At 50.3% G+C, this 24,834-nt stretch overlaps 11 protein-coding genes across 11 annotated transcripts; 2 read left to right on the top strand and 9 right to left on the bottom strand.

The window, feature by feature from the left end:
• Nucleotides 1-303: 303 nt before the first annotated feature.
• Nucleotides 304-2,141, bottom strand: N7474_004444 (eukaryotic translation initiation factor 3 subunit D; the record flags this gene model as incomplete). Its single annotated transcript, XM_057195859.1, has 2 exons — nt 304-1,862; nt 1,934-2,141. The coding sequence occupies 2 exons, from the start codon at nt 2,139-2,141 to the stop codon at nt 304-306; spliced, it is 1,767 nt and encodes a 588-aa protein (XP_057053255.1).
• Nucleotides 2,142-3,162: 1,021 nt separating this feature from the next.
• Nucleotides 3,163-4,071, bottom strand: N7474_004443 (uncharacterized protein; the record flags this gene model as incomplete). The annotated part of the gene is made up of 5 exons (XM_057195858.1): nt 3,163-3,318; nt 3,373-3,546; nt 3,611-3,687; nt 3,768-3,825; nt 3,913-4,071. The coding sequence occupies 5 exons, from the start codon at nt 4,069-4,071 to the stop codon at nt 3,163-3,165; spliced, it is 624 nt and encodes a 207-aa protein (XP_057053254.1).
• Nucleotides 4,072-5,266: 1,195 nt separating this feature from the next.
• On the top strand, nt 5,267-6,185 carry N7474_004442 (uncharacterized protein; the record flags this gene model as incomplete). Its single annotated transcript, XM_057195857.1, has 2 exons — nt 5,267-5,448; nt 5,612-6,185. The coding sequence occupies 2 exons, from the start codon at nt 5,267-5,269 to the stop codon at nt 6,183-6,185; spliced, it is 756 nt and encodes a 251-aa protein (XP_057053253.1).
• Nucleotides 6,186-6,738: 553 nt separating this feature from the next.
• Nucleotides 6,739-7,627, top strand: N7474_004441 (uncharacterized protein; the record flags this gene model as incomplete). The annotated part of the gene is made up of 2 exons (XM_057195856.1): nt 6,739-7,413; nt 7,469-7,627. 2 exons carry the CDS (start codon nt 6,739-6,741, stop codon nt 7,625-7,627), a joined length of 834 nt encoding a protein of 277 aa, XP_057053252.1.
• Nucleotides 7,628-7,894: 267 nt separating this feature from the next.
• Nucleotides 7,895-9,644, bottom strand: N7474_004440 (putative oxalate decarboxylase; the record flags this gene model as incomplete). The annotated part of the gene is made up of 8 exons (XM_057195855.1): nt 7,895-8,028; nt 8,080-8,584; nt 8,635-8,755; nt 8,807-8,874; nt 8,923-9,094; nt 9,145-9,160; nt 9,212-9,301; nt 9,356-9,644. 8 exons carry the CDS (start codon nt 9,642-9,644, stop codon nt 7,895-7,897), a joined length of 1,395 nt encoding a protein of 464 aa, XP_057053251.1.
• A 3,496-nt stretch (nt 9,645-13,140) lies between these two features.
• N7474_004439 (uncharacterized protein) lies at nt 13,141-13,496 on the bottom strand (the record flags this gene model as incomplete). The annotated part of the gene is made up of 2 exons (XM_057195854.1): nt 13,141-13,283; nt 13,400-13,496. 2 exons carry the CDS (start codon nt 13,494-13,496, stop codon nt 13,141-13,143), a joined length of 240 nt encoding a protein of 79 aa, XP_057053250.1.
• A 1,146-nt stretch (nt 13,497-14,642) lies between these two features.
• N7474_004438 (uncharacterized protein) lies at nt 14,643-15,315 on the bottom strand (the record flags this gene model as incomplete). The annotated part of the gene is made up of 3 exons (XM_057195853.1): nt 14,643-14,826; nt 14,891-15,108; nt 15,172-15,315. 3 exons carry the CDS (start codon nt 15,313-15,315, stop codon nt 14,643-14,645), a joined length of 546 nt encoding a protein of 181 aa, XP_057053249.1.
• A 618-nt stretch (nt 15,316-15,933) lies between these two features.
• N7474_004437 (sulfotransferase family protein) lies at nt 15,934-16,734 on the bottom strand (the record flags this gene model as incomplete). The annotated part of the gene is made up of 1 exon (XM_057195852.1): nt 15,934-16,734. One exon carries the CDS (start codon nt 16,732-16,734, stop codon nt 15,934-15,936), a length of 801 nt encoding a protein of 266 aa, XP_057053248.1.
• Nucleotides 16,735-17,686: 952 nt separating this feature from the next.
• Nucleotides 17,687-19,483, bottom strand: N7474_004436 (putative ab-hydrolase associated lipase; the record flags this gene model as incomplete). The annotated part of the gene is made up of 1 exon (XM_057195851.1): nt 17,687-19,483. The coding sequence occupies one exon, from the start codon at nt 19,481-19,483 to the stop codon at nt 17,687-17,689; it is 1,797 nt and encodes a 598-aa protein (XP_057053247.1).
• Nucleotides 19,484-20,000: 517 nt separating this feature from the next.
• N7474_004435 (zinc-binding alcohol dehydrogenase family protein) lies at nt 20,001-21,116 on the bottom strand (the record flags this gene model as incomplete). The annotated part of the gene is made up of 1 exon (XM_057195850.1): nt 20,001-21,116. The coding sequence occupies one exon, from the start codon at nt 21,114-21,116 to the stop codon at nt 20,001-20,003; it is 1,116 nt and encodes a 371-aa protein (XP_057053246.1).
• Nucleotides 21,117-21,817: 701 nt separating this feature from the next.
• Nucleotides 21,818-23,605, bottom strand: N7474_004434 (sugar porter family MFS transporter; the record flags this gene model as incomplete). Its single annotated transcript, XM_057195849.1, has 4 exons — nt 21,818-22,542; nt 22,608-23,069; nt 23,122-23,450; nt 23,508-23,605. 4 exons carry the CDS (start codon nt 23,603-23,605, stop codon nt 21,818-21,820), a joined length of 1,614 nt encoding a protein of 537 aa, XP_057053245.1.
• Between the last annotated feature and the right edge of the window lie 1,229 nt (nt 23,606-24,834).

Here is a 24,834-nt window from a genome sequence, read left to right as displayed (position 1 = left end):
ACTGTCAGCTGCTTTCTTTCTTGTCTTTCTCTTGATGAGCCAGGTGTATATAAAAGCCCAGACTGCCCATGCACTGGGCTTCGTCTTTTGATTTTTCCTTTTTTGTGGTCTTCGATCTATGTCGCTTGCCAATGACATACTATTTCTGTCTGCACATATTTGGACCTGCCGTTTTTCACCGTCATTGTAGTTGGAATAGGAATAGAAGAGGAAATATTCACAAAATGGATATTCATTCATGACTCTTAACGAACTTTTCACATATGCACAATCAAGGCAGAAAAATCAAAGTATAAGAAAAATCTACTCCTCCGCCTCCTCGCTCTTCTCTTGGGTCTCATCCACCTCGGCCTCCTCATCATCCTCGAAGGTGGTGGCAGGGACGCTGTACAGACGCAGCACAGACTTGTTCGGGTCCTTGATCAGGACGTACTTCTTGACCTTGTCAGCCGGCTCGTCGGTGTCGAGGGTGCGGATGCGGTCGACGATCGTGCGCACAATACCCCAGCCATTGGTCAGGTTGAGGTTCATCTGGCTGGCGAACTCGCGCGGCTTGTAGCCGACAACACCCAGGATAACATGACCCGCCGCGGAGCGCGGGTTCGCGCGCGAGACAAAGCCGAGCTTCATGCCGTCGGCCTTGGCCAGGATGGCCTGCGTGGTCCAGCGGGCCAGCTTGGTGCTGTTGTTCTTCATCTCGGTGGCGATGACGGCACCGCGCTGCGACACCAGCTTGGTGCGCCAGTCCAGCGCGCTGCCGGAGCCCTGCGCCTTGGGGTCGAACTCGTTCAGCGCCTTGACGATCAGTTGCTGGTCCGCGCCGCCGGTGGGGTTCTTCATCACGGCGTCGACCTCCGTGCGGACGATGATCTGCACGGGCTCGTCGTCGCGCTCCAGCGACATGTCGAAGCGGCGGTACTTGTACCCCTTCGAGGCGAGGGGCTCGGTCTCCTCGGCCTCATTGTAGAAGGGGTTGGGCTGGGCAAACTCCACCTTGGCCGATGGCTGCTCGGACACCGTCTGCAGCGCAAAGTTGTGGTTAATGAAGGTGGCTTCCATGGCCAGCGCGCCGGGAGTGTTGATCTGCTCCGGCTTGTTGCCAGCGGAGGCCTCGGACATCTCGAGCGGGGCGTCGATCGCGTTCTCGTTGACAGTCACCAGATCCAACGACGAGCCTTCCCGCTTGTCGAAGAAGATCTTGTCGTCCTGGTGCGTGATGACAATGTCCCACGAGTACACACTGCGAGTAGCGCACATGAGCATGGAGAGGATGTCGGCGGTAGCGAAGACAGTTGCCTCATTCTTCTCGGCCAGCTCGTGGATGACGGGATCCTGCGAAGTGGTAACATTGTACGCGGCGCGGTCAAGCGCGGCCAGTCTGCGCTCAGCGTTCTTGACAGGCGGCTTGTCGAACGACCGGTCGTAGTAGTAGAGGAAACCATAGGAATCCAGATCCTCGCCCTCGGGCGCCTCGAGGCTCAGCTTCGACAGACGCGCAAAGTCCACCTCTTCCAGCATAGTCCAGTCTGGCCGAACGTTGACCGACGCCTCACGAGTCCGCTGCGGCTTGTCCCAGTCCCTCCATCCGAAGCGGCGTCCGCCACGGCCGCCGCGGCCACCCCGGTTGTCGTAGAAGCGATCACCCTGTCCCCGGCCGCCGGGACCAGCACGCTGGAAGCCACCACGTCCGCCGCGCTGGCCCGGACCACCGCGCTGACCACGGCCACGGAAGACGGTGCCGCCGCCGCGGCCGAAGGTGCGCTTGGCCGACGAGCGAGCGTTGTCGACGACGGAGAAAGAGGACTCGTCCTCGGCCTGGATGGTGAACAGGCTGGATGAGCCGGCGCCATACACCTGCTGGTCTTTTTTTTTTTTTGGAATTAGTGCCTGAAACAATTTTGCAAAAGACAAATATGGAACAAGAAGAACATACCTCTGAAGTTCCGGTTGTAGGGCTGGCGACCTTGCCTCTCACGGTCCTTGGACTCGGAAGTCCAGTCGGCCATGCGGCCGAGCTTGTCGCCCTTGGAGAAGGGTGCGTAGGGCACGCCCTCGAGCATGTTGTCGCCGGAGGTGGCGGGGCCCCAGGTGTCCTCCGAGGGGAGAGCAGCCACCAGGTCGGCAATAGATATCGGTGCCATTTTGTGTGTTGGGGTAGTCAAATGACTCTTGCACTGACTATGTAATGAGACCGAAAAGGGGGGCTTGGTTGATCAGAAAACCCCAGACGCGGATGGTGACTGTGGATTTCTGCGGCGGGCAATTTTTGTGTCGCGAGTGGCTGTGGCTGGTGTGGGTTCTTTGCTGCACCGCCACATTACGTGTGGCGGTGCTTATCTCTCTCTGTTTCCTTTGATGTAGTAAACTGAAGCAGACCCAGTCACTATCTTGGCTATCTTCAATCTCTACAATGTCGAGCCGGAACTGTATACCATCATCTTTGGCGAGTTGATTCTGAACGATGCTATCGCTATTGTTCTGTTCGAGACGGCGTAGAAATATGCTAAGAGTGATGCTGGGTCTTTGACTTTCCTTCATCTTTTTGAAGCTTCCAGACTTTTCTTGCTCGTGTTCTTTAGAAGTATGTTAGTTGGTATTTTGGATGACATTGCTACGGCACTAGGTCTGAAATACGCTTTGGTTCGCCGCATAGCTAAGTTTGAGAGTTGTTTGATTATTCTCATTTCTTACGCTAGTTATTTCTTCTCCAATGGCGTGCATCTTTCTAGTGAGTGGATCGGGTTTTATTTCGTGGAAAGGAACATCGGCTAATTCGAATCTTCTTACCAGGTATTGTATATCTGCCCTGGTGGCCGGGCCTTGCGTCCATGGCTGGCGACTTGCAAGTTGTATGCTGTAGTGTTTCACTAGAGCTACTAGATGCCCGTTTATGGATTCTGCGAGTGTCTGGCTTTCGATTCCATCCCAGTGCTGATCCACTGTTTGACGAATGCCGATGCTCGAATCGCTTAGCATTGCCGCCGCTAAAACCTGGGTTGTCTGACCGTGAGATGTGTTGTAAAGCGTAACGACGTTACTGGTTGGCTCAATCTCGAAAAGAGCGTTGAATCTTTGGATATGCTAATGTCCTCCACCAAAATGTCCGTATCCCCAGGCCAGCAGTGTGACTACAGTTTTCGCCTGATTGAGGAAGTGGGACTTTCATATGGCGAACCACAACTCGTTCACTTCTTTGAGGCATTGATCTTTTCGATAGTTCTCAGTGAGCCAACCATGCCGGCCATATATTCCCTTGACTTCGTCTAGCTCCGATCTGAAATTTCCTCCCCAAATCACTTCAGTAGGATCGGTAGCGACCTGAGCTACTTATTAGTATATGTCATTTTCCGGGGTCATCGGAGAGTAACGTACTATTGTGAAAGTCCGAAATTCCTCCTTGATCATCTTGAAAAAGTCGGGGACCGTATAAGTCGCCTGTATACGCCAGGATTCTGGCAGCCCCGGACTCTCTTCATCGTCCGGCTCTTCCTCGCTGCTTTCTTCGGCGTCTGATGCTTGGTCATCCTCATCGTCACTATCGTCCGTCTGTGGAACGTCATTCAGCACCTGCAACTGGCATAGTATCTTGGCCAAAAGGGTCATAACGAACATCTACATCCTGTGAGAGGTCTGTTGGGGCTGTGGGTTCCTGGGCATCTACTAGCGTGATCGTTCCTCTCTCTGTATCTAACAGAAAACAGTAGCCGATACGACCGACACAACGCGCGAGTGTAAGTACGCCTTCTCCTACCCCGATTCCTACATACACGAGCGAATCAACCGAATAATAATCGGGATCGCTCTGCAGAACGTCGCCCGTGAAGTCTACGGGAAAGGTGTCGGGGTAGAGCGGAAAATGTTCGTCCGGTCTGTCCCATCGAATGTACGGTAGATGCCGAATCAGGTCATGACCGTTGGATCTTTTCCCATGAAAGAGAGCCACTCGTCTATGAGCTCAGGCCAGCCGCCTTCGGGGGGCAGCTTCAGTGCCGATTCGGGGATGTGAGTGCCGACGAGGAATTTGTAAAAAGCGGTCACTTCCCGAACAGTTTCATCGCGGTCGTATGGCATCTTGGAATGTCCGTGACTCGAGGCACGATGACTTGTATCTAGATAGACCCAAAAGAGAAATGGAAAACGTGGATAGAGCAGAAACTGAGGTGATGCTGTGCCTATAATAAATCACAATGTTGGTGGGCCCGGTTTTGTTTTGGCCCCGCCCGATGGGCAGCTCCATCCTGGCGCAAAGCCCCCAGATCAACATCTCGAAGAAATGAAGGAGTGGTCGACATAGCAAGAGCTGCTATTTTTAGATGACTTCCTGAACGTTTGCTATTGGGTCCAAAGTTACGGGTGGGAACGCAGCCGTTTCCGGCGTCGATTTCACACGTCCTCAGATTCTAGTTGTAAACCACAGAGCAATTCTTACTGGCAGAACGTGGGAATGGCAGTAAATCACATGTTCAAGCGGCAGTACTTCCATATTCAATTCATATGAAGAGCTTTAACATGTTACGTCGAATTGTCTGCTACCGACTAGGTGTTATTGTCTGAAATCTAGACCGTACAATGTCTCATAATGGAAGTGCAAATAATGAATGAAACCAGTCGGGAGTCCGACTTGGGGCAAGTATTTGCATAATATAAGTTCTTGAGGATTAATTATCGGCCTTACTGGCCGGTTTGCTGATAATTTCAACTTCTTGAACACCGTTCTTCCCAATATCGGTTATCTCGAGACTCCCTTCGATGCGAGTACATATATGTCCTGAAAGACAAACAGTCAGCTTTTATATGAGACTTCCCATAGATTCGTACTGGAGAAAAGCATCATACTTTTGAAAGCTCTTGCTGGTATACGCTGAGTGAACATCTCGTCTAGCTCAGCTGCACTCCTGCCATTGATCTCCGGGTAGTGAAAATAGGCTATGACAAGAAATAATAAAATAGCACCAGCGAAGATGAGATATGTTTTAGCGCCAAGATTTCCCCTGTTCCAGTCAATCAATATCATTGCAAGACTTTGCCAAATTGGAATTACGGCAAGCAAGGGCCTAACTCATCGGCATCGGTGATATAAGGGATGATGTAAATTGTCGCCAGTGAAGTCACAGAGAACCAGAAGAAGGTGAAAGCTGTCGTGTATTGTAATCGCGCTGTCGGGAACTCAGCCGCATTAAGATAAACCATCTCTGTCTCAGTCTACACCTCAATTATCAGTATGTACAGCCTCGCTCAGTACGACTATTGAAATGTCTGTGTCGCAATGCCTAGTCCAGGTTGCAGCTATTACCGAATCAACTTTCATCAGAGAGTACAGCGAGCCACTACTGAGCGTATCATTGGCTCGGAAGAGTCAGAGATTCTCCTGGACTCCGCGAGCAAGATCACGTCCCTTGTCGAAGAGATATCTGTCGAGTGGGAGACCTTCTTATTCCCAATGATCTGGTGAGTGCCAAAATTGTGATCCGCAGTGAGTATAGACTAAGACACTGTTGATATAGCGTGACTGCAATTTTCGCTTCGATGACAGTGCAATTTGTAGAATCACATACCACGGATCCCATCAATGTAAACTGCTACAACGAGATTTGAGGTCTAAACTGCTCAGCTTGAGACGATTTGAAGAAACCTATAGTCTGGCAGGATGGGTTTTTGGTTTGTTCATGCGAGTTGTGTACAATTCCACACATATCCCTTCCCCATTCGCGCAAAAGGAAGTTCCAAAGAGTTTCAACACCGTTTCGAGTGGGATACAACATGATCCATCTCTGGATCAAGTCCTGGAGTCGCCAAGAGCATTGGGACCTGTACGGATTGCCTCTGGGAATCAATTCTCGCAACCGCCAGACGGTATAGAACCGCCGCCTAGTTTATTCACTGATCAAACGCCCCAGACACGCCTTGTCTCTCAGGACAGTATAACAACAACGTCAGTACCGATTGCTCTCAGTCGATTTGGTAATGAACTCTTGCATGCTCTGGAGGAGCAACCGCCGTGGAACTCTTCGGATCTTTGCAATGGCTATAGCTACCGGCCGCAACATTTCCAACCGCAAACTGGGCAAAATGATGGCTTTATTGATTCTATGCATTTTGAGGCCTTTCAATACCTGGCAGACTTGGGAATGGGCGGTTTCAGCGATTACGGGTGGGATATCCCCGATTTGCTCAACCAGGGTTAAGCTGTCTCCTGCTGCTGATAGTATAAACCATACTTCGGGTACCAAAGCGTCGTTGTCTGGGAGTAGTCGTTTTCGAAATTTACTGTAATTATTCTCCACCACCAGCCCGGAGTGTCCCAATTTCCCACATAAATAGGGGTAATTTAGATCAGAATGTAGACATTTCATGACCTCAGTATAGGAATCGTAGGTGCATTCAGTACCAGTGTATACTAAAATTCTCAGAATCTGTATAAATGAAGCGGTGGCACTATTTTGGACCATTCTGTACAATACTGTAATTATGTGACTGGCGGCCCCGGCTGTGTGCGAGAGGGCAACCTAACCTTGCGTCATTTTTCTTAAATCCTTGAGCTAGACCGTAGATACAAGCTGTGATATATTTTTCTAGGTACTGTACCAACAATAATGGAAGCCACTAAATCTCAGCCGCCACTTAGGCAGCAGCTTTTTGATGCCGCTCGTATCGGTGGGACCGAGCCCGGGACTATCTTTTGCGGATCCCCAGAGCAGCGGAGAACTTCAAGTTCATCACCGCACAACAAAACACATTATGTCGACGGTTCCCAACGCCCGACGGAGCAAGGTAGTCGATACTACTGTTACACCAGCGCAATGGGATTCAAACCCGACAATCACCAGGTCCACGGTGAAGGAGAGCAGCTTCCAAGGCCTGTCAGCATCGTCCAGCTCCATCCACCGCTCGACCCTAAAGGGAGTGGTAATGCAAGATACTTCCATGGAGAATAACATTGCTTCCAACTCCTCAGACGGCAACGCCATTATCCGCAGCGATCTGAGTGACTGCGCCGTCAGCAACGCCTGGGTCAAGCGGTGCACATTCAAAGACTGCGTCATCAACAACGTGCGCGCGCACCGCTCCACTGCGCGCAACTCACAACTGCGCGATCTGAATAGCTTTAACAGCAATAATGCCACGGATAGCGTGGTCCAGGATCAGAGCTATGTGTCGCACAGCTCGCTGAAGAAGTCTGCTGCGCGGGAAGCGAGTAATCTCAGGCGGAGTACGCTGGTTGGGACAGCGGTCTCCAATAGTAGGCTTCGCAGGGCTACCTTGCATGACTGCGATGTAACCGATTGTGTTATCTCTGGGACGAACTTTAAGGGGATGATTCTGAAGTATGGGGTTTGGAAGAAAGGGGACCTTGTTGGTCGAATTGGAGATCGGGAGGTTATTGCTATAAGCAAGGACAGTGGAGTGTCACACGTGGGTTGCATTTCTGAAAGCTTGAGAATGAGAACGATACTGATTCTTGCTACAGGTTCATGGTCCTGTACCTGTTCTCCCTGAATTGGACTCTAAATCTCAACTCCCAAGAGATAGTCCTCCTTCCTACTACGCGGAATCAGACGACAACCTCGATAGTGATGGTGCTGTGTCTGATGATTCTGTGGACTTGCCACCACCATACAAAGTGTGAACGACTGTTACTTTCCTTCCCATAGCAATTGTATTGAATATTGAATAGCACTTTTAACCTTGTGCATAGTTTTGCTTGAGCTTATATGCGTTTGACAAGATTCGAGTCTCCGTCGTCGCCATTTTCTAACCAGAATTCGAGTAACAAATATGAGAGCAAATAGTTCTTTAAAATCATTGGAGTCAATTATTTCAATAGATAATTCCGGTGCATAACTGAGTAACGAGTGATATCCCGAACATAATTGGAAAGAACCATTCCTTCCACTTAATTATCAGTGGTTCCTGCAACAACATACTGTTTCTCCGTCTTGAGCTTGCTGAGAGTCTCCTCACTCAGATTCAGCGTATCAGCAACTATCTGCTTCGGCGTTGAAGCAATCCATTGGCCAAGAGCCATATCTTTAGATGGTTAGTAGGTAGAAATTGTAAAATTTCAAAAGAGTGACATACCAGTAAACTGAGGGGCCTGGAGCACCTCCAAGAACATCAGATCTTCGTCACCTGTGTTCTCAATGTAGTGGCTATTCGACTGCGGGAAATAGCCAACGTCACCGGCTCGGTAGTCAAAAGTGGTTGCTTGGTCCGGTGCAGTAAAGAGGGTAGCACGGCCCTGGCCCTTGATGAAGAAAGTCCACTCGTCACTACTCGGATGCCAGTGAATCTCACGCATGCCGCCCGGATGAACTGTTACGATAGCAGCAGAGAAGTTACTAGCAAGGGGGAAGGTGACTGGATCGACGATCTTGACAGAGCCACCAGCAACCTCGTGGGCTGGCTGTTCCGAGAAGTGATAGGAGTAGCTCTGCGCGAGCGGAACAAGACCAGCGGCTGTAGACACGTTCTGCTCCTCGATGTCCTTTGGAGCAGGGGTGCCTTTGAAGATGTATAGTTCATCATCGGGGAGGTTGTCAAATGCCGCGATGGGAACGCCGAGGTCTTTGGCGAGGACCTCTTTCTGCAGAAAGAATTAGAGTGTACAGCATATGGTGTTTTTGGGAAACCCACCGGTTGATGCATAAAGACCTCCGTGGCAAGGAAGGTATTGTCTTCATTGAAGCTACCGTCATCGAAGACAAGCAGGAACTCGACGCCATCATCCAGAGCTTGGATAGAGTGGGGAATGCCACTAGCAAATTAAAGTTAGTAAACGAAGTTTAAATAAGACGAGGAAACTCACGGTGGGAAGAACCATACGTCGCCTGCTGTCAAGTCGTCGATGAAAGTCTCGCCATTCTCGTTGATGGCCTAGATATGTCAATATATATTTCACAGCGTCGGCTGAAAACCACATACCTGGATGCGACAGGAACCATTCAAGACGAGAGACCACTCCGCAGCGACGTGCCAGTGGAGCTCTCGGTAGCCAGCTGGCTCAAGTCGCATATCAACACCAGCCATTGCCACTGCAGCTGGCATTACTCCCGTATTTTCCTGACGGGCCCAGCCGGCCCCTTTGAGTCCCAATCTAAACAGAGCTATTAGTAGAGGCTAGAGGCTGAGTGATTCCCTATTTACCGGTTATGGCTAAGTCCTATAGCGACTGTTAGATATAAAGCTCTTCCTAGTTGTGGCATAAACTCACCAAGAGGCCATTGGGCATTGATTGTCTGACCCTCGTCAGTCCCCGGAGGGGCGAGCTTGTCACTGTTAATCCGGTCGTAGTAATAGTTCCCTAAAAGAATATATAAGTATTATCATTGACGAGTCAATGTCCCAAAAGACCTACTGGGGCCTGGGTCATCACCGCCACTTGAGCCACGAATCGGTTGGGGGTTGTCGGCATTCACGAAGTCCAGATAGGCTCCTGTGTCGGCATCCTCCTTTTGTCCTGGCACTAGCTTGTACTGGATACTAGGCTGAGCTTTGTCAGGAACTACTTTGGATGGCGAGTATCCAAGCAAATCCTCAGAGCCTCTTAGACCAGAATTGCTATCCCTACGGGCTGGAGCTCTATTGACAAGAAGGAGGAAGACAGGAAGCAAAGCAAAGATATGAGGAAGAGCTTGAAGCTTCATCATGGCAGGAAAGGAAGTAAATTTGGCCAAGTGAACAAGCTATGTGCCAATTCAGGTTGGGCTGGCGCGTCGGTGTGGGAGCAGCCTTTATATGGACACGAATTTCACTTATAAGCATCATCAAAGTATCTGGACCACCTCGTTTTCTTTGCACTATTGCTTCCCCTCACGTTGCATCTCTTTCTTGGAGAACATCCCGGCAGAGATGGTTACTCCCCTCATAGGCCAAGCCACGATGATGTAGTGCAGAGAAATCTCTGCCATACAGCAAACACACAGACTCGTATGAGCAACTGCCGGACTTCCGGAATGAGGGGAGACGGATGGCCGTAACCGAGAGGTGATGTATTGGGGATAGAGGAAATGCTATTTTGAGCGGATTCCCCGCTCGAAGTTTACAGGGAAACTCATGTACATGCTTGCCGTAGATTTAGCTCCTGAAGATAGTATAAAATCCATCCTGTTCCTGCTGCAAGTAGAAAATGTGTTGTCTATTTGAAGTGGATCCCACAGATGCAAGTAGTCTAAGTATGTACATCGCGAGAGGGTCCCTAAACGACTAACAACAAGAGGAAGAAGCGAAAAGGAGTAATGCTGGCCGATCTTGAAGAGGGCTGTGCTTAGTTCTCTCTTAGCCCTCCAATGACGACGTGAACTATTATAGGGTGAGGGGAATGGGCGTCACGATCAAATAAGAATTGCATGAAAAAGCAAGGTCCTCGATCTCATGCCGCCAGAATGCAAATGCGTTCCGTGCCCTATCGGGGGTGTCATACAGAAAATTTCCGAGCGACAGAGTATTTTACACAGGCAAGCGAGAAGCATGATGCCAATCACGCCGATAAAAGCCGTCACGAGAGCACAAAGAATGGACGCACGACGTGCATATTCGCATTAATAGGACGCGGATTACGGCCTTAGAACGTCGGAGCCAAGCTTTAGAAGCCAGGAGGGGCCCACATGAGCCACTCAAGAAGCAAAAAGCAAGCAATAGCTGGGCAGAGAAAAAACGTCCGGGGTGCCGAGTGTGGAACCTGCGCGATGGTCCTCAACTATCACGTCCCCACCTTTTGTCAACGTCTTTCTCCGCGTGAGGAGAATTGTCAAATATAGTTCTTCGGTAAAAAGCTACAGCGGTTGAGATGTGACCCTGTGTTGCATATGGGCAAAATATTTTATCCATTCGGTCAGTCTAGCACCCGGTGCTTGGACGAGATCGGCAATGATGAGAGGAATTTAATCCGTGGAATTTCTTGTTCTTCTGTCCCGCGTCGCGGAGGTACAGAGAGACGAATCAGAGCGATCCACTAGTCACGTAAGACTAGCAAGGTTCATATTGCTGCGGGAAGACAAGACTTGCCAAGGTGAGGGGTGGGTCGGCGGTTGTTATGATTTGCAGCTTAATATAGCAGTATGGACGGGTACTGGTAAGATGCCCAAAGCACTTCCCCGCGCGAGCGCGAGGGGGCAATGTACGATCAAAATGTGATATTTAGAAACAATAATATTCAAATGGAAGTGATTCAGAAAGGGTTAGCCATGAGAGTTCTGTGAGATCAAGTTATCAGATTGTAAATGCCGTGACCTAGAATTGCCGAGCATAGCCCACAGTGACGTGTTAGCAACCCCACTAGGATCATGCTAAAATGGATATGGAATGAGGACTTCGAGTGCTAACAGTTAAAGTGCACTTACTATTGCCGTCTCATCGTGCATGACTATTATGGAGTCCTCCGCGCTTTGATACCAAGGCATAGACCTACTTCGAAGTGGAGTGGATTGCTTGGCACTGGGTTCCTCATGTCCTCCTCAAGACATCCTTTTTCTAAACCAAGTCGTGATGCCAGCAAATTTTCCTGAGAATGAACTTCGCTTTGCGTACGAGGCTAATGCCAGTGTAATACCGTCAACTCTCAGTGTGTTCACAAATGATCCAGGACACTGGTATTAAGTGGAAGGTATGCCCAAAACTGCGGCGGAGCCAGACAGTGGATCCTAGCATCATTTGTCCGTTGCCATGAATCCCCGTCATTATTACCAATCTCCTCCAAGCAATCTATCACGAGCACCTCAGCTGGAGGGCACAAGACACCACCAATTGCTAATTTCTGTACGTTTCGCTCCCTCGAAACTGGTTTTCGTGCATAGACATGATCAAGCACTACTTTGACAAGGGCACCGCTGCCGCTCAATAATTTCCCCCAGCATGGGTGGGCACCTTTACTCATTAACTCCTAATGGAAACAACTGTATTATCACCACTATTAATTGCACTAGAGGCGAAAGGCTGAGGTATATAGTATCAGGATTAAAGAACTAAGAGGTAGGAAACCTAGGGGAATTCTCGCGCTTAGCCCTTGGACATAGGATAGGCCGTAACTAATCAATAGTAGTAGTTCCTTACGTGTACAAAATGTATGTACATTCCTATGCTAAATCCAGTTGTGTTCAGTAGGTGTCGAAACCGCTGGTAGGGGGATATTCCTCCAATTTCTCACCACTTACTTCTATGGCAAGTGAGGTAATACCAACTATTAATAGTTAGGAACTGAAGTCGCACAGAATTACCGGTATTATTTCCTACTATAAGCACGAAACGGGATTATTTGATGACCAAGTTTTTAATATACAGAGTGCTCTGAATGCAAAATCTTCACTTGGAACATTGCTACGTAGGACTAGACCCGAGAAGCTTCACGAATAATTGTGACGATAGTGGGATATTGTCTTGACACTATTCTTCTAATCAAGAAAGATAAGACAGGAAATAAAGGTGTGGACACGGGTCCACTGATCACACACATTGCGGGGGATGCCAAGGCGGCTCCACCGGAACCGGACGGATCCATGAGATCATCGAGAGGTCAATACAGACAATAAGCGGTGTACGCGGTCTGGATGGGTTGGCCGGAATTGCGAGTCTTGATAGGGGCTTTTTGCTTTGTGCCTTGCATGAATGCCCCGAGACATATTATGCTGTGTTGACAGGTAGATACCTCAAAACAGCACGAAATGATCCTATCCCGATCCTATCGGAGCGAAAGGAGTCTTTGACGTACAGCAGAGTCTATTTGGTCATCATGACTCCGACTACGAGTAACAGACTACGCACATCTACGATGGATCAGATTCATGTAATGTCATTCCGATTGAATTGTGCGTTGTCAGACAGTAGTGACAAACTGCGGTATGAAGTGAAATGAATGTAAAGCACACCCCCGGAAACTCCAGTCTGTGTCATGCCAATCTATGGCGACAATAAGAAATCTGTGATGGAACAAAAGAAATAGAAACCTGTCGCTGACAGGGACACACTAATCCCCAGCCATCTAATCCATGGCGGTCAACGGGGATTTCGGTATTGAATGGTCTCGAAAGATGTGTAGGTGATAGAATGATAGAAAGCGTCATGTCAAGGGGTCATGTATATGAAGCGAAGGGCAGCGAGATCGTCGCGCCACGGAGAGATCGAGAGCCATTCATGATAGACTAGTATCTATCGGACGCGTTTGAGGTACCGCAGTGTGAGGTAGACAGCAGACATGCTGGTGTAGACACCGCCAGCGGCAGCGAGCCAGACGGGTTGGTGGGCGCTCAGAGATGTGCGCAGAAACTGGCCCTCCTTCTTTGGTTTGGAGTCTGTGGAGAATATTAGCAACTCGTAGAGGATAGAAGGTGATGGTGGGATGATAATGATGATAATAATGATGGTGGTGGTCGTGATGATGATGAGGGTGGGAGTTAGACACACGTACCCTGGAAGAGTCTCTGCCGCAGGTTGTTCAGACCCTGCCTCGAGCGAGCAGGCAGGGCAGAAAGCTGCTGGACAATAGTACCGACCGGCGCAGACATATTGATGATGGTAGAGTGGAGATGGTGATGGAAACTGGTGAAATGGTGATGGTGATGATAATAAGGATAGTGAAAGAAGGGGAGAGAGAGAAACCAAGGGTTATATACTGGGCAGTCATCTGACCTGCTGAATGCGGGGTTTGATGGGCTCGTCATGGTCCGGGGGAGTCAGCATGAGTGGCAATAGTTGGTGACCAAGTCTGGTACGACTACCTAATCACTCTATTGGACGCCGGTTTGTCCACTGGTCATCACTTGCGCCCCTCTCTCCTTGCCCATAGGCGTGTTTCCTGTGGAAACAAGGGAACGGAATACTCGATCAGGCGAGCGGTAGTGCTGGCAATCAGGGAGGCCAGCCAATCCCCACATTCTCCCCTACTGCCTTGCCCCTGTGATTGGCTCGCTCTGGCGTAATGGACTATCGCCCAGACCGGGGAGTCCGTGTAAAAAAAGGGGGCTGCGTGTCTGACTAGGTTACTATTGCGTACGCGACACGATCATCATGTATGTGATAGGTCGAGGCCCCTGGCCCCGAAACGCGGCGAAACAAGCATAATCCGATCAAGCGAATCGAGGGACTGTATCCAGGGACAAGAGAGATTTAGAGATGCCTTCCCTCTCTACGTCTTATCAAAGACAGTGGCTTATTGGTTTATACAGGAGACAAGAGAAGGAGCAGAGATGATGGTCTTCAGGGTGGGGGAGCGGAGTCCTTAGCCTGGTCCCACAGTGGGAATCCGGGGGAGGGCAGGTTTGCGGGGTTAGTCGGCTCCACTAGTTAGGTGGCGATGGGATCAAGGGATGAACAGCAGGGCGAGTGACGCTACTCAGAGTGACAGTGATGGTGAAAAGCAGGAGATGAATGAATGGAATGGCTGGAGGAGAAGAAGAAAGAGAAGGGAAGAGGAAAGGGAAGAGGAAACAGCGGATCTAGGGTTGCATCCATGGATGCCTCATGGATGCCTGATTAATGCCTTAATGATGCCTGAAGCATGCCTGAGGTCAGAATCAGGCATCATTCAGGCATCATTTGCCCGGTCGGCCAGAGAGGAGCTCATCGCTGAAAAAGAAGGAATGGTATGTATTTTCCTAGATAACTCCCCTAAAGATGCCTAACTCCGTGGTTCCTGATGAAAGAATGGCGTATTATACCTCGTCCAAAGGTCTCCTATTGATTGCCCGATACTCCGATGGAATAAGCGTCTCGGTCGTCCCATACTCAATTGGTCCGGCGAAGGAGTTCGGGTCCATCCAAATTTTGTGTTTCTTTTCCCGGCGGTTTTCACGGTGGGCCTTTGTCGACAGGGCAAAGAGGAAGATGTGCAGAACGCTAAACGGGGAGGCTGGATCAGCAACGAGTTCCATACCGACGGTGGGCAGGTTCGACCACTTACGCAGTGAATGCACAGATGGCACCCAGAACCAGTTCGGAAATCATCAGGATTTCATATTCAACGGTGAAGGCGCATCCTTGCCAAAAGAAAATACATCCCCAGGAAATGAGAGTGAGGGCGGCGGCGAGATCGATGACAATATTGACGCTGAGCTTTGGAATGCATCTCACACAGAGCAGTATGCAGTCCACCAGATTCCAGACGGAAATAATGACAAACTGTCAGCAGGCAGTATTAATTAGTTACGACCCGAGCTAAGAGCGGTAGATTAGGCAACTGACAAAGACGAGAGCAATCATTTGAGTATCAGAGAGCCCCCCCAGGACTGAGAAGATGATGGCGGCGATGCAGCCCAGGAGTGCCAGCACTCGAAGAATCAGTCTGCATATCCACCCTATCGTCGACTTGTATGCCTTCGCCGACATTTCGTGGTCCGATCAGGCTCCGACGGCCATCCAGCAAGGGCTGTTGGGTGTGTGGTATGAGTCTGGCAGTTGTGGGTTATAGCAGTTCGAGAGAAAAGTAGGAGCCTTGTCTTGCGCGCTGCTGCCACGCGGGGGCCAGGAAGAGACCCAACTGCCGATCATCAATTGTAAATAGAAACCAAGCGTTCAAGCGTTCAGGCGAGTCGACTTGGCTCGCCACTGTTTCGCAGGGCAAAGATGCATCCGTCCCAAGGGGGCAGGTAAGCTGGAGAATAATTCGCTTACTTGAATTGCTGTCGCACCCAGTAAAGGGCTTGGAACTGCCAGGGGGAAAACCGGTCAATGGGGACACGGAGAGTGGAGAATGTCTCAAAAGGAAAACGCTAGAGGGAGCGAAAGGGTCCGATACAACGTGGCGCAGCCAGACTTGGCGTCCAACTGCCAGCCTTGTTGGTACTACTGACCAATGTAAACAACCCCTGGACCTGGTCTCATTATTGGCTGTAGAACATGCTATGTCAAAACTAACGAACTATTTTCACCGTTTTGGGACCGCTAAAAGCCAAGGACCAAATTGCTGCTGTCAACACATGGTCCGAGCTGTACATCAACACAAACTCAACGGGTGAATATACCATACAATATCTGCAATTCTAGAGCAACCGCGACTCCAACCACACCCAGAATCGCAGCCCATCGAGTGAGCCCCCGCCGGATATGATACCGAGCAGTTTGATCAATTGCATGCCCATCGTTGATTTGAGGAAATGGCTTGTCCATGGGCACCTCCTTACCCAGTGCCTTGCACAGCGGCCCCCATCCATCTTTGACATCATAGAACACCAAGCGATCCTCTGGCACCACCTCTTTCAACCAAGCAATGTGCTTGTCGTATGTCGTGCGATCAGGCCTCTTGGTCCCATAGAGCGTGAGCCACTGCTTCTCCAACAGACTGATATAATGCACGAAATGTCGCATGCCCTCGAGCGGAAGAAGGACTCCGCGCAGGAACCATAGTAGCGACACATGCTGGACCTGGGATATAGATTTCTCCCAAGAGACTGGGTCGCGGGTTGTGCAGATGATCTTGGCGTCTGGGTGCATTTCTAGCAATTCCTCGAAGAGCTGAGAGCAAGGTGCATCGGTGACAGCGACGAACCCATCAAGTCGATGCCTCATGAGGTTCATCATCATAGGTCGGTCTGCCCCCTTCCCGTGTAACCAATATTGCAGAACCTGGATCCAGGATTTGATCTCAGTCGGAGGACCCATGGTTATTTGTGTTCCGCCATGGTAGACAGGTCCATCCAAGAGGATCTCTAATGCAGCACTGAATGATGCTGTCCCAGTACGCGACAGGCCGGCGCCGATTACTTGAAGACGCGCCCCTGGTTGGGGGATGGATGCTTGTTGGCCCATAGTAATCACAATAGCTTAAGAGGATTGATGAGTAGTGTATGTGGTCGAAAACAAGAGGTAAATCAACTCTTGTCCTCACGGGCTTGGGACTAAGCTGACACGGCGCAGCGTGCGCCTGATCTCGTGTTTAGGCCCCCAACTGTGGCCAGAACGATAAATGCCCCACCATGTACCAAATAGGTATCTTTCTATTGCTAACCTATACTAAGGTGACATTTAAGGCACCCGGTAAGTCATTCCAATCCGCGACAAGTGGATATGGAGTTATTGAAGAAGGACACTATGCTATCCCAAAAAATCACCTATTTTGAATTTTTGCTTTGAGCATGCCAAAAATCAGCGATAAAGACATCCCCAACCTGCCTAGCTTGATGAGAAGCTCTCGTTCTCGTTTATAGAAAGAGCTAACGACAAAGGACATTGGTATCTAGATTGTCCAAGCAGAGGCTACGTCAAAAGATCTTCATGTATTTCCGGGTAAACCGAGTAGTAGTTGAACCATGTGCAATGCGGTTCGTTGATGAACATTGAATTCATCGAGGTTGCTGTTTTGCTCAAGCAAAGCCCTGAAACCCCCATCACGGCCACCCTCGGTAACTGTTGAGGGTAACTGCTGGAGTCCAGAGATTGGAGGGTTGGGATTGGCACCCTTGTCTAAGAGAAGCCTTGACACAGTCTCATGCCCCTTCAAGGTAGACCAAAACAATTGGGGTTTTTGCCAGATTCATCAAAGACATTGACCTTGGCCGCCTGGTATACTCATAACTCCTTAGGGGAGACTGTACTACACTTACGCAGTCTGTTAGGGTGAGGTGAGTCCAAAAGTCGTTACCTTGAAGACTTCGAGCATGTACATAGATCCGTGTATGTGCAGACAATATATCACAACATGAAGACACCAACTCCAGGCAAAATATGTGTATAAACCTCATAACTTCATTACCCAAATTTATCATGCATCAAGCAGGTTTATATTGACCCCGCGAGGCGCACGGCAAACTTTGCGCGCATCATCAGACATGGTAGTCCAAATAACCTGCCTGACCTCCTTCCCAACCTGCTCAATCGCATCCATAGCCCAAAGGACATCGAGATGTTCATACTCATCAATGACCTTGGAGTGGACAACACGCACATGGGGTTCTCTCCCACTTGAAAAACGCCGCAAGAGTCGGTGACCATCAACCAGAGCATCAGAACCACCAACCCACAGTGCAAACGGCGGAGTCTGTGGGCCGAACCAAGCAGTGTCTTTTCGGCGAGCAAGACATGCATCCTGCGGATCATCGCCGTGCTCGCGGGCCGTTTCCCCAGCAAGTTGATGCTGCCGGTCCTCCAAGGTCTCGCCGAGACTCTCCTCGCGCGTAGAGAGAATGCACTTGTGCTTCGCGAAGCATTCACTGCCTAGCCACCAGCGCATTGACTCGGCGCTCACGTACACGGGAGCAAATTGGAACATGCGGTTGCGCAGATCACGTTCCCAACGCGCGTCGGACCAGCCGAATAGGAATGAAAATACCCAGTATGCGATAGTACCGTAGGCCTTTGGGGGAAGAAGACGGCGCGCCGTCATCATGAACGGGATGAATGAGTGAATGCCAAAAAAGACACGGAACATTTCTGGGGAAAGGATCCGCATGAAACGGAAATACGGCTTGCTAACCAATGGGCCGGCATAGGCCGCTGGTGCAAGTGCGCAAAATACTGAGATGCGCTCACCAAGTTCCGGGCGATGCTCCTTGGCTAGCGCCACGAACGTTTCGGTTGTGCCTTGTGAATGGCACACAAGTCCAAGTTTCTCGAATCCGGTTTCGTATAGGACGCGTGACGTGAGAGCAGTAAGATCAAGAGTGCCGAGATGTCGGATATCCCAAGACCACATGCGAGGATCGGAGGGGGACAGAGAGGTGTGTTCTGGTTCAAGTCCACAGCGGTTGTTGCCCAGCCAGACATCATACCCCGACTTGCAGAGAAAAAAGGCTAGGCTGTCTTCGTCATTGGTGCAGTATGCGCCGGCGCACTGGAGCAGCCCGTGAACCAAAAGAACGGGATATCGACGATTAGACTGGGAACTGGCTGATTCGTTTTTCGGTTGTGTAAAAACGGCCGATCCACGCTCACGCCTTTCTTTCTCCGACAGGGCCGTGTATTCCTGTGGATTGTACACATGCCACAGGGTGATTATGAAGCCATCCTCCGTCTGAACTCGAAAGGTCTCAACATTCAAACCAACTCGTCGTGCATAGTACGCGACGTCGCAGACGATAGGGTCCTTGCCGCCTTCCAGCGGAGGACACTCGTCAGAGCCCAGTTCCTCGTCTCTGTCTCTCTTTTGCTGGCTTAGACGCCATCTGCGATCTGCCTCGGCTCTGGCTGATCTTCGGGCTTGTTCCTCCGCATAGAATGCCCTCGCTGTATCCGGATGGCGGCCATGAATCCGATGCCAAAGAACAGAAAGTGCGGTAATAAAGGTTGTGACCACGGCCCCAAGGAAAATCACTGTCAGGAACGAGAGCGACAGAACGAAGGATATGGCGACAACCGTGTAGTCACGCAGCTTGCTGAGAACCGTGGGTGCACCATACGATGGCAACGGTGGAAATAGCGGGTGTTCGAAAGGCTCGTCATGCTTCTCGATTACCGGGTTGGGGTCCTTCCAAACTGTAGTGGAGGATACATCGTTCGTCTTGATAACTGCGTCCGGCGGGATAGCTGAGATGGGCGGGTCGAAGGGAACAGTGACCGACATGGTCGCACGGTCAGAGGGAGGAGGGCAATGGACGGGAAACTCAGTTACATCTTGGAACCCGAAGGAGATCCGAAGGGCCAGGATGTTTTCAGTCAAATGATCAGGAACAGGATCCCCCCTTCACATGCCGAGGAGATGGTCACGTGCTCAGGAACCCGACACATGACAGCAGCCAATCAGAGTTAGCGAACAGTATCTTGGAATACACTCGTGCAGTTCAAGCTGCTGAAGGAAATATGTAGAGACATTTTGTGTTCAGATATGTCACATCTTGGCAAATCCAGTCATTGCTCTGATATACGCAATGTTTTGTGGATAATGTCTGCAACAGAATACTTAATCCCACAGACTGTATATGATATGTTATTAGGAATAAACTCAGACAACTAAACAATGAATTGAAAGCAAAGCAAGAACAAGGGTCCATAACAGAACAATAAAACCAAATCAAAATTAGGTTAGTGACACAAGATCGTCCAACTCGACCACCAAACACCCGCACCCACCAGTGCTCTCCTCAGTCTTTCAGAGAGACAACCACCTTCCTTGCAGAAACCCCAGTCTTTTGATAGTCCATGGCATCTTGAATACCCTCCAGTCCAGTACCGGCCACGATTGGCTCTGGAGACGCCTGGAATCTGCCGGTTTCCAGTGCCTGAGGAAGATAATCCGCGAAGATCGACTTGCCGATCCCATTCTCAATCAGACTTGTGGCGAAGATAAGGTTATAGTTGACACCCAGGGTTTTGGACTTGAACCAATAGACGAAACTCCGGGTGATGAATGTAAACATGGTTTGCAGGACTGGGAAATGCTTGGGAATAGTCGCAGGAACTGGATAGGCGGCCAAGGAAACGAATTTCTTTCCGCTGCAGCGGTTGAGAATATCCATGCAACACTCTGTGCCCGCCGAAGCCATCGTAATTGCGCCAGCCGATGTCTTCCCCTTAAAGGCCTTCACAATTTCATCCACGACAGTTCTATTATTGTAGTCGAACACTTTTGCTGCCCCAAGCTTTTTGACGTAATCGAAATTCTTAGGCGATGCCGTGGCAAAGACTTCGTAGCCGGCACCCACAGCGAGCTGAATAGCACAACTACCCACGCTGGTGGAACCGCCCCAGATTAGCAGAGTTTCACCCTTAGGCTTGGGACTTGTCGAGGGGAGCTGAAGTCCAAGCTGGTCCGCCTGGAAGAGGCCGCAGGCCGCCGTGGCCACGGCCAGAGGAATCACGGCCGCGTTTTCATACGGCAATGACTCCGGGATTGGCGAAACCATGTGCTCCAATAGAACCACGTAGAGCTGGAAAGCGCACTCGGCATCCCGATTGCGTTTCTCATCCTTCCCAACCGCTTGACCGACCACGCGGTCTCCCACTTTGAATCGTGTTACTTGGGGACCAACCTCGACCACCTCGCCCGCCACATCAGACCCAAGAATACACGGGTATTTGATCCATTTGTACATCATCGATGTTCCCATGTCTTGTATCCTCCAGTCGATTGGATTGATGGCTGTGGCGTAATTGCGGATCACGATTTCGCCTTCGCGCGGCCTGGTGTACGCAGCTGATTTGACTTGCAGAGGACGAGCCTTGTTCTCAATGAGCCATGCTGCGGAGTTTTTGAACATGGTGGCAAGCTTTTTGTATGCAAGGCAGGGGCAGGGTTAAGGTTTGAGATTTTGATACGAGGGTGCTGCCAAAATATCACAGACAGCGAAGGGGAGTTGAAAATAGGCTGAACACTGAAGAGGCCCTTCCTAAATGGCTTTATATCTCAGATTGCAGCCGGCCTCTTTACTTTAACTCCGTTGACCGTGCCGGCGTTCTGGAACATATAGTTCTACCGATCCTCCGCACCACGCTCCGCATTAGGGTTTAGCGTGAGAAATATGTGGATCGGCCTAACTAGTCCCCGCCCATTCGACTGCAAGTAGCCAGCGAACCAGAAATATCAACTCCGCTCGTTGCGGATTCTCTCTGCTAGGTTTCAAGGCCCGAACTTCGCCCCCGTGGGAAAGCGCTGCATCACCTACGGAAATAACTTGGAATTACGATCGGACTGACTCCGCCCGAGTTCCCATGAAAGAAAGCAAAGTGCCTCCTGCATTGCCGTCATGTTTTGGTCGCAAACGGATTCAGATTGGTTTGACAGATACAGAAGCTAGATCCTCATCGCCACAGCTACTCACTTTGCAAACAACCAAATCTGATCGATCAAGATGCATAGTTCTATAGCATAGTTTTTTACAAGTACCAAACTGTGTACAGAAGACAAAGCATTGACCAAAGAAAAAAATAAAAAAATAAAAACAAAAACAAAGCAGAATATTCAAACCTCCATTTTATCCGGCACGCTTTCGAAATGATCTGCCCGCTCCTCACGCTTTTCATTGGCCTCGGCCTCAAACTGCGCCAGACTACCACGCTTCTCGTCTGCAACATCCCGTACATCTGTATAGTGGACGGAGGGCACAAAGCCCGGCGACTTCCACGCCTGCTCGATCTTAGAGTACAATTCATCGACCTGCTCAAGACTGAGACCCTTAGTCTCATAAATGCATGTGTAGACGAAAACTGCGGCGAGGAAGCAGAAGCCACCCCAGATGAAAAACACCTTGGACTGCAGATTCGCATTGCCGGCTCCGCTGTTCACCATGTACGGCGTAGCGTAGGCAATCGCCCAGTTGAGCAGCCAGTTCGTCGCGGTTGTGATAGAGAGACACTTCGCGCGCGCTTTCAGAGGGAAGAGCTCGCCCGTCACGACCCAGGCGACCGGGCCCCAGGAGCTGGCGAAGAAGAAGATGTAGACGCACACGAAGGCGATTAGGACCTTGTTGGCGACAGTCGAGCTGGCTGTTGTGCCGACGATGGCGACGATTAGTTGCGAAACACACATGCCTACCGCGCCGAAGAGGAGGAGGGGGCGGCGGCCCCATTTCTCGACCATGTACAGGCCTGGGAAGGTTGAGACCACGTTGATAATGTTGGTGATGAGGGTGATGACGAAGGAATTCTGGATGCCTGAGTTCTGGAAGAAAGTTGTGCCATAGTAGACTGGACAAGGGAATCAGTATGGTGGATGATGGTGGGTAATCAAGACAGAACGAGGAAGCACATACAGATGAAGTTGACACCAGCGAGTTGCTGCAGAGCCTGCACTGCACAGCCAGTAGCCAGACGCTTTCCAATAGTACCCTTGAGGATTTCAAGGTATGTAGCCTTGCCCTGACGCAGCTCGAATTCATGGTTCGCCTGGATCTCGGACAGCTCCTCGATGATGGCCGGGTCGTTGACGTCGATGCGGCGCAGACGAGCAAGAGACTTGACGGCATCCTCGTGTCTGTCTCTCTTGATCAGGTAGCGTGGTGTCTCTGGCAACACCAGCATTCCCACCACGAGGATGATAGCCCAGGCGAACTGTACGGCCACGGGAATACGGTAGCAGCCGGTATCCATGCGGTTCTTGGTAGAATTGTTGACGATAGCTGCCAGGAGTAGACCGAGTGTGATGGCCAGCTGGTAAGCTCCAACAATGGTACCGCGGATCCATTTGGGCGCTGTCTCAGACTGATATAGGGGAACTGTACATCGCGTTAGCATCCAACGTGAATTTGTGAGCTGAAATCGACATACTAGTTGCAGAAAGCAGACCGACACCGAGCCCAGCAAAGAATCTGCCTGCCACGAACAACGGAATAGAAGTAGACGCAGTCTGAAGAATAACACCAAAGGTGAAGACACCAGTATCCAGAATCATGCCGAGCCGCCGACCAAAGGTGTCCGCAACGGGCGCCGCAGCTAGGGCACCGAAGAAAGTACCCGCAGACAAAAGGGAGACAATCATCGAAGACTGCGAGGAGGTCACATCGGGCCAGTGGTCTTTGGGGTTGACGTATCCCGTGGAGAACAGCTGCCGCCAGTATTTCATGGCGAGGATTCCGCTGATCGTTCCGGTGTCATATCTGATATGAAAGTGTTAGAGGGTTCTCAAAAGCTAATGATGTATGGGTCAGACATACCCGAAGAGAACACCGCCAAAGGCCACAAAAAGACCAATGATGATAGCCGGGGCAGCGGAGCCCACGGCATCATCAGGCTTCTTCAACGCGAAGCCCATGACGAAGAGAAGAGAAAGATAGAGATAAAAGACTGCACTGCAGATCTAGGAATGAATATAGCCGTGTGGGCATGTGAAGGGAAATATGGTTTAGTACAGAGAATGGAAGATCAAGAAAGAGAAGAGTAAACACAGATTGACCATCACTGGAGTGGGAACAGGCGATCCTTTTGTATTTGCCGCTCGCAGGCGAAAACCACGAGGCCAGAGACTGGATCTGTCTGGGGGAGGGGACCCATGTGTGTCCGGATTCAGAAATGAGTTGTCCATCCGTGACTAGTTAGTATGTGCCATCGCCTCTCTGATTCTGCTTCCTGCGCCCTGAAATTAATTAGGGTTTGGCTGGTGTTGGCGACGCAACAAGTGGATACCGGAAGGACAAATGAATGGCTTGAATCGATGATGATCAAGAGTCTAATTGGTGGCAGGCGCACATTGCCTCGGAGTCTCACCATGGGCGGGCGGCAGTAGTGGTTTTTCGAATTTCTGTTCGAGGCAGTCAGCCCCATACCGTAACTGGTCTCGATCGGGGCCATCGCGTGTTGTGAGTTATTAAGCTGTTTGCAGCAGCTGTCAGTTGATCACAAGATCCCGATATACAATAACATTGTGTCTCACGCGGCGAGATAGACTATCCGGAATAAGGGTCGGGTTGGCCGTCAACGGTGATGCGGCTGTGATCGGCATGCCGCATCGGGGAAACCACCACACCTCACCCCTTGGGACGAGAACTACAAGAACGAATGGCGGAGCCATAACAGCATCTCCCAAAACAGTGACCGACCAGAAAAATAGCGTGCTGAAAGAAGGGTACTCCAGCGCCACCATGTACCATGAACCCTGAAACGGAACAACGAAAAAGACGCAATGTGATACTGTAACTCATCTCCGGATTTTCGCCTCCACACCAATTAGTTACCCCGACCGCAAAAATCTGGAGAGTTCAGCACTCTTGCGTTGGCTGAAACATTAAGATGTCGTCAGTACCCCCACAGGAAACGAAGTTCACCGAATTCACATCTTCACCGGGACCACTTTTAGAAATATAAATGTCGATTCACTATTCCCAAGGTCCTAGCAGTCCCTGAGCGTCGATCAAAGTTTATACGGATCTGGATCCACCAGGGTTGCGCCCCCCTTGAGCGAGAGAGCCTTGAGAACATGATTGCGCGCTTTTCCTCGTATTCATCAACCGGGATCTTTCAAAAATTCGCAATGATGTACATGAC

Source organism: Penicillium riverlandense (genome assembly GCF_028828495.1).
Source record: "Penicillium riverlandense strain IBT 135883 chromosome Unknown utg000003l_segment0_segment0, whole genome shotgun sequence".
NCBI lineage: Eukaryota > Fungi > Ascomycota > Eurotiomycetes > Eurotiales > Aspergillaceae > Penicillium > Penicillium riverlandense.
The sequence above is the reverse complement of the archived record's forward strand: the minus strand, read 5'-3'. Positions and strand labels throughout refer to the sequence as shown.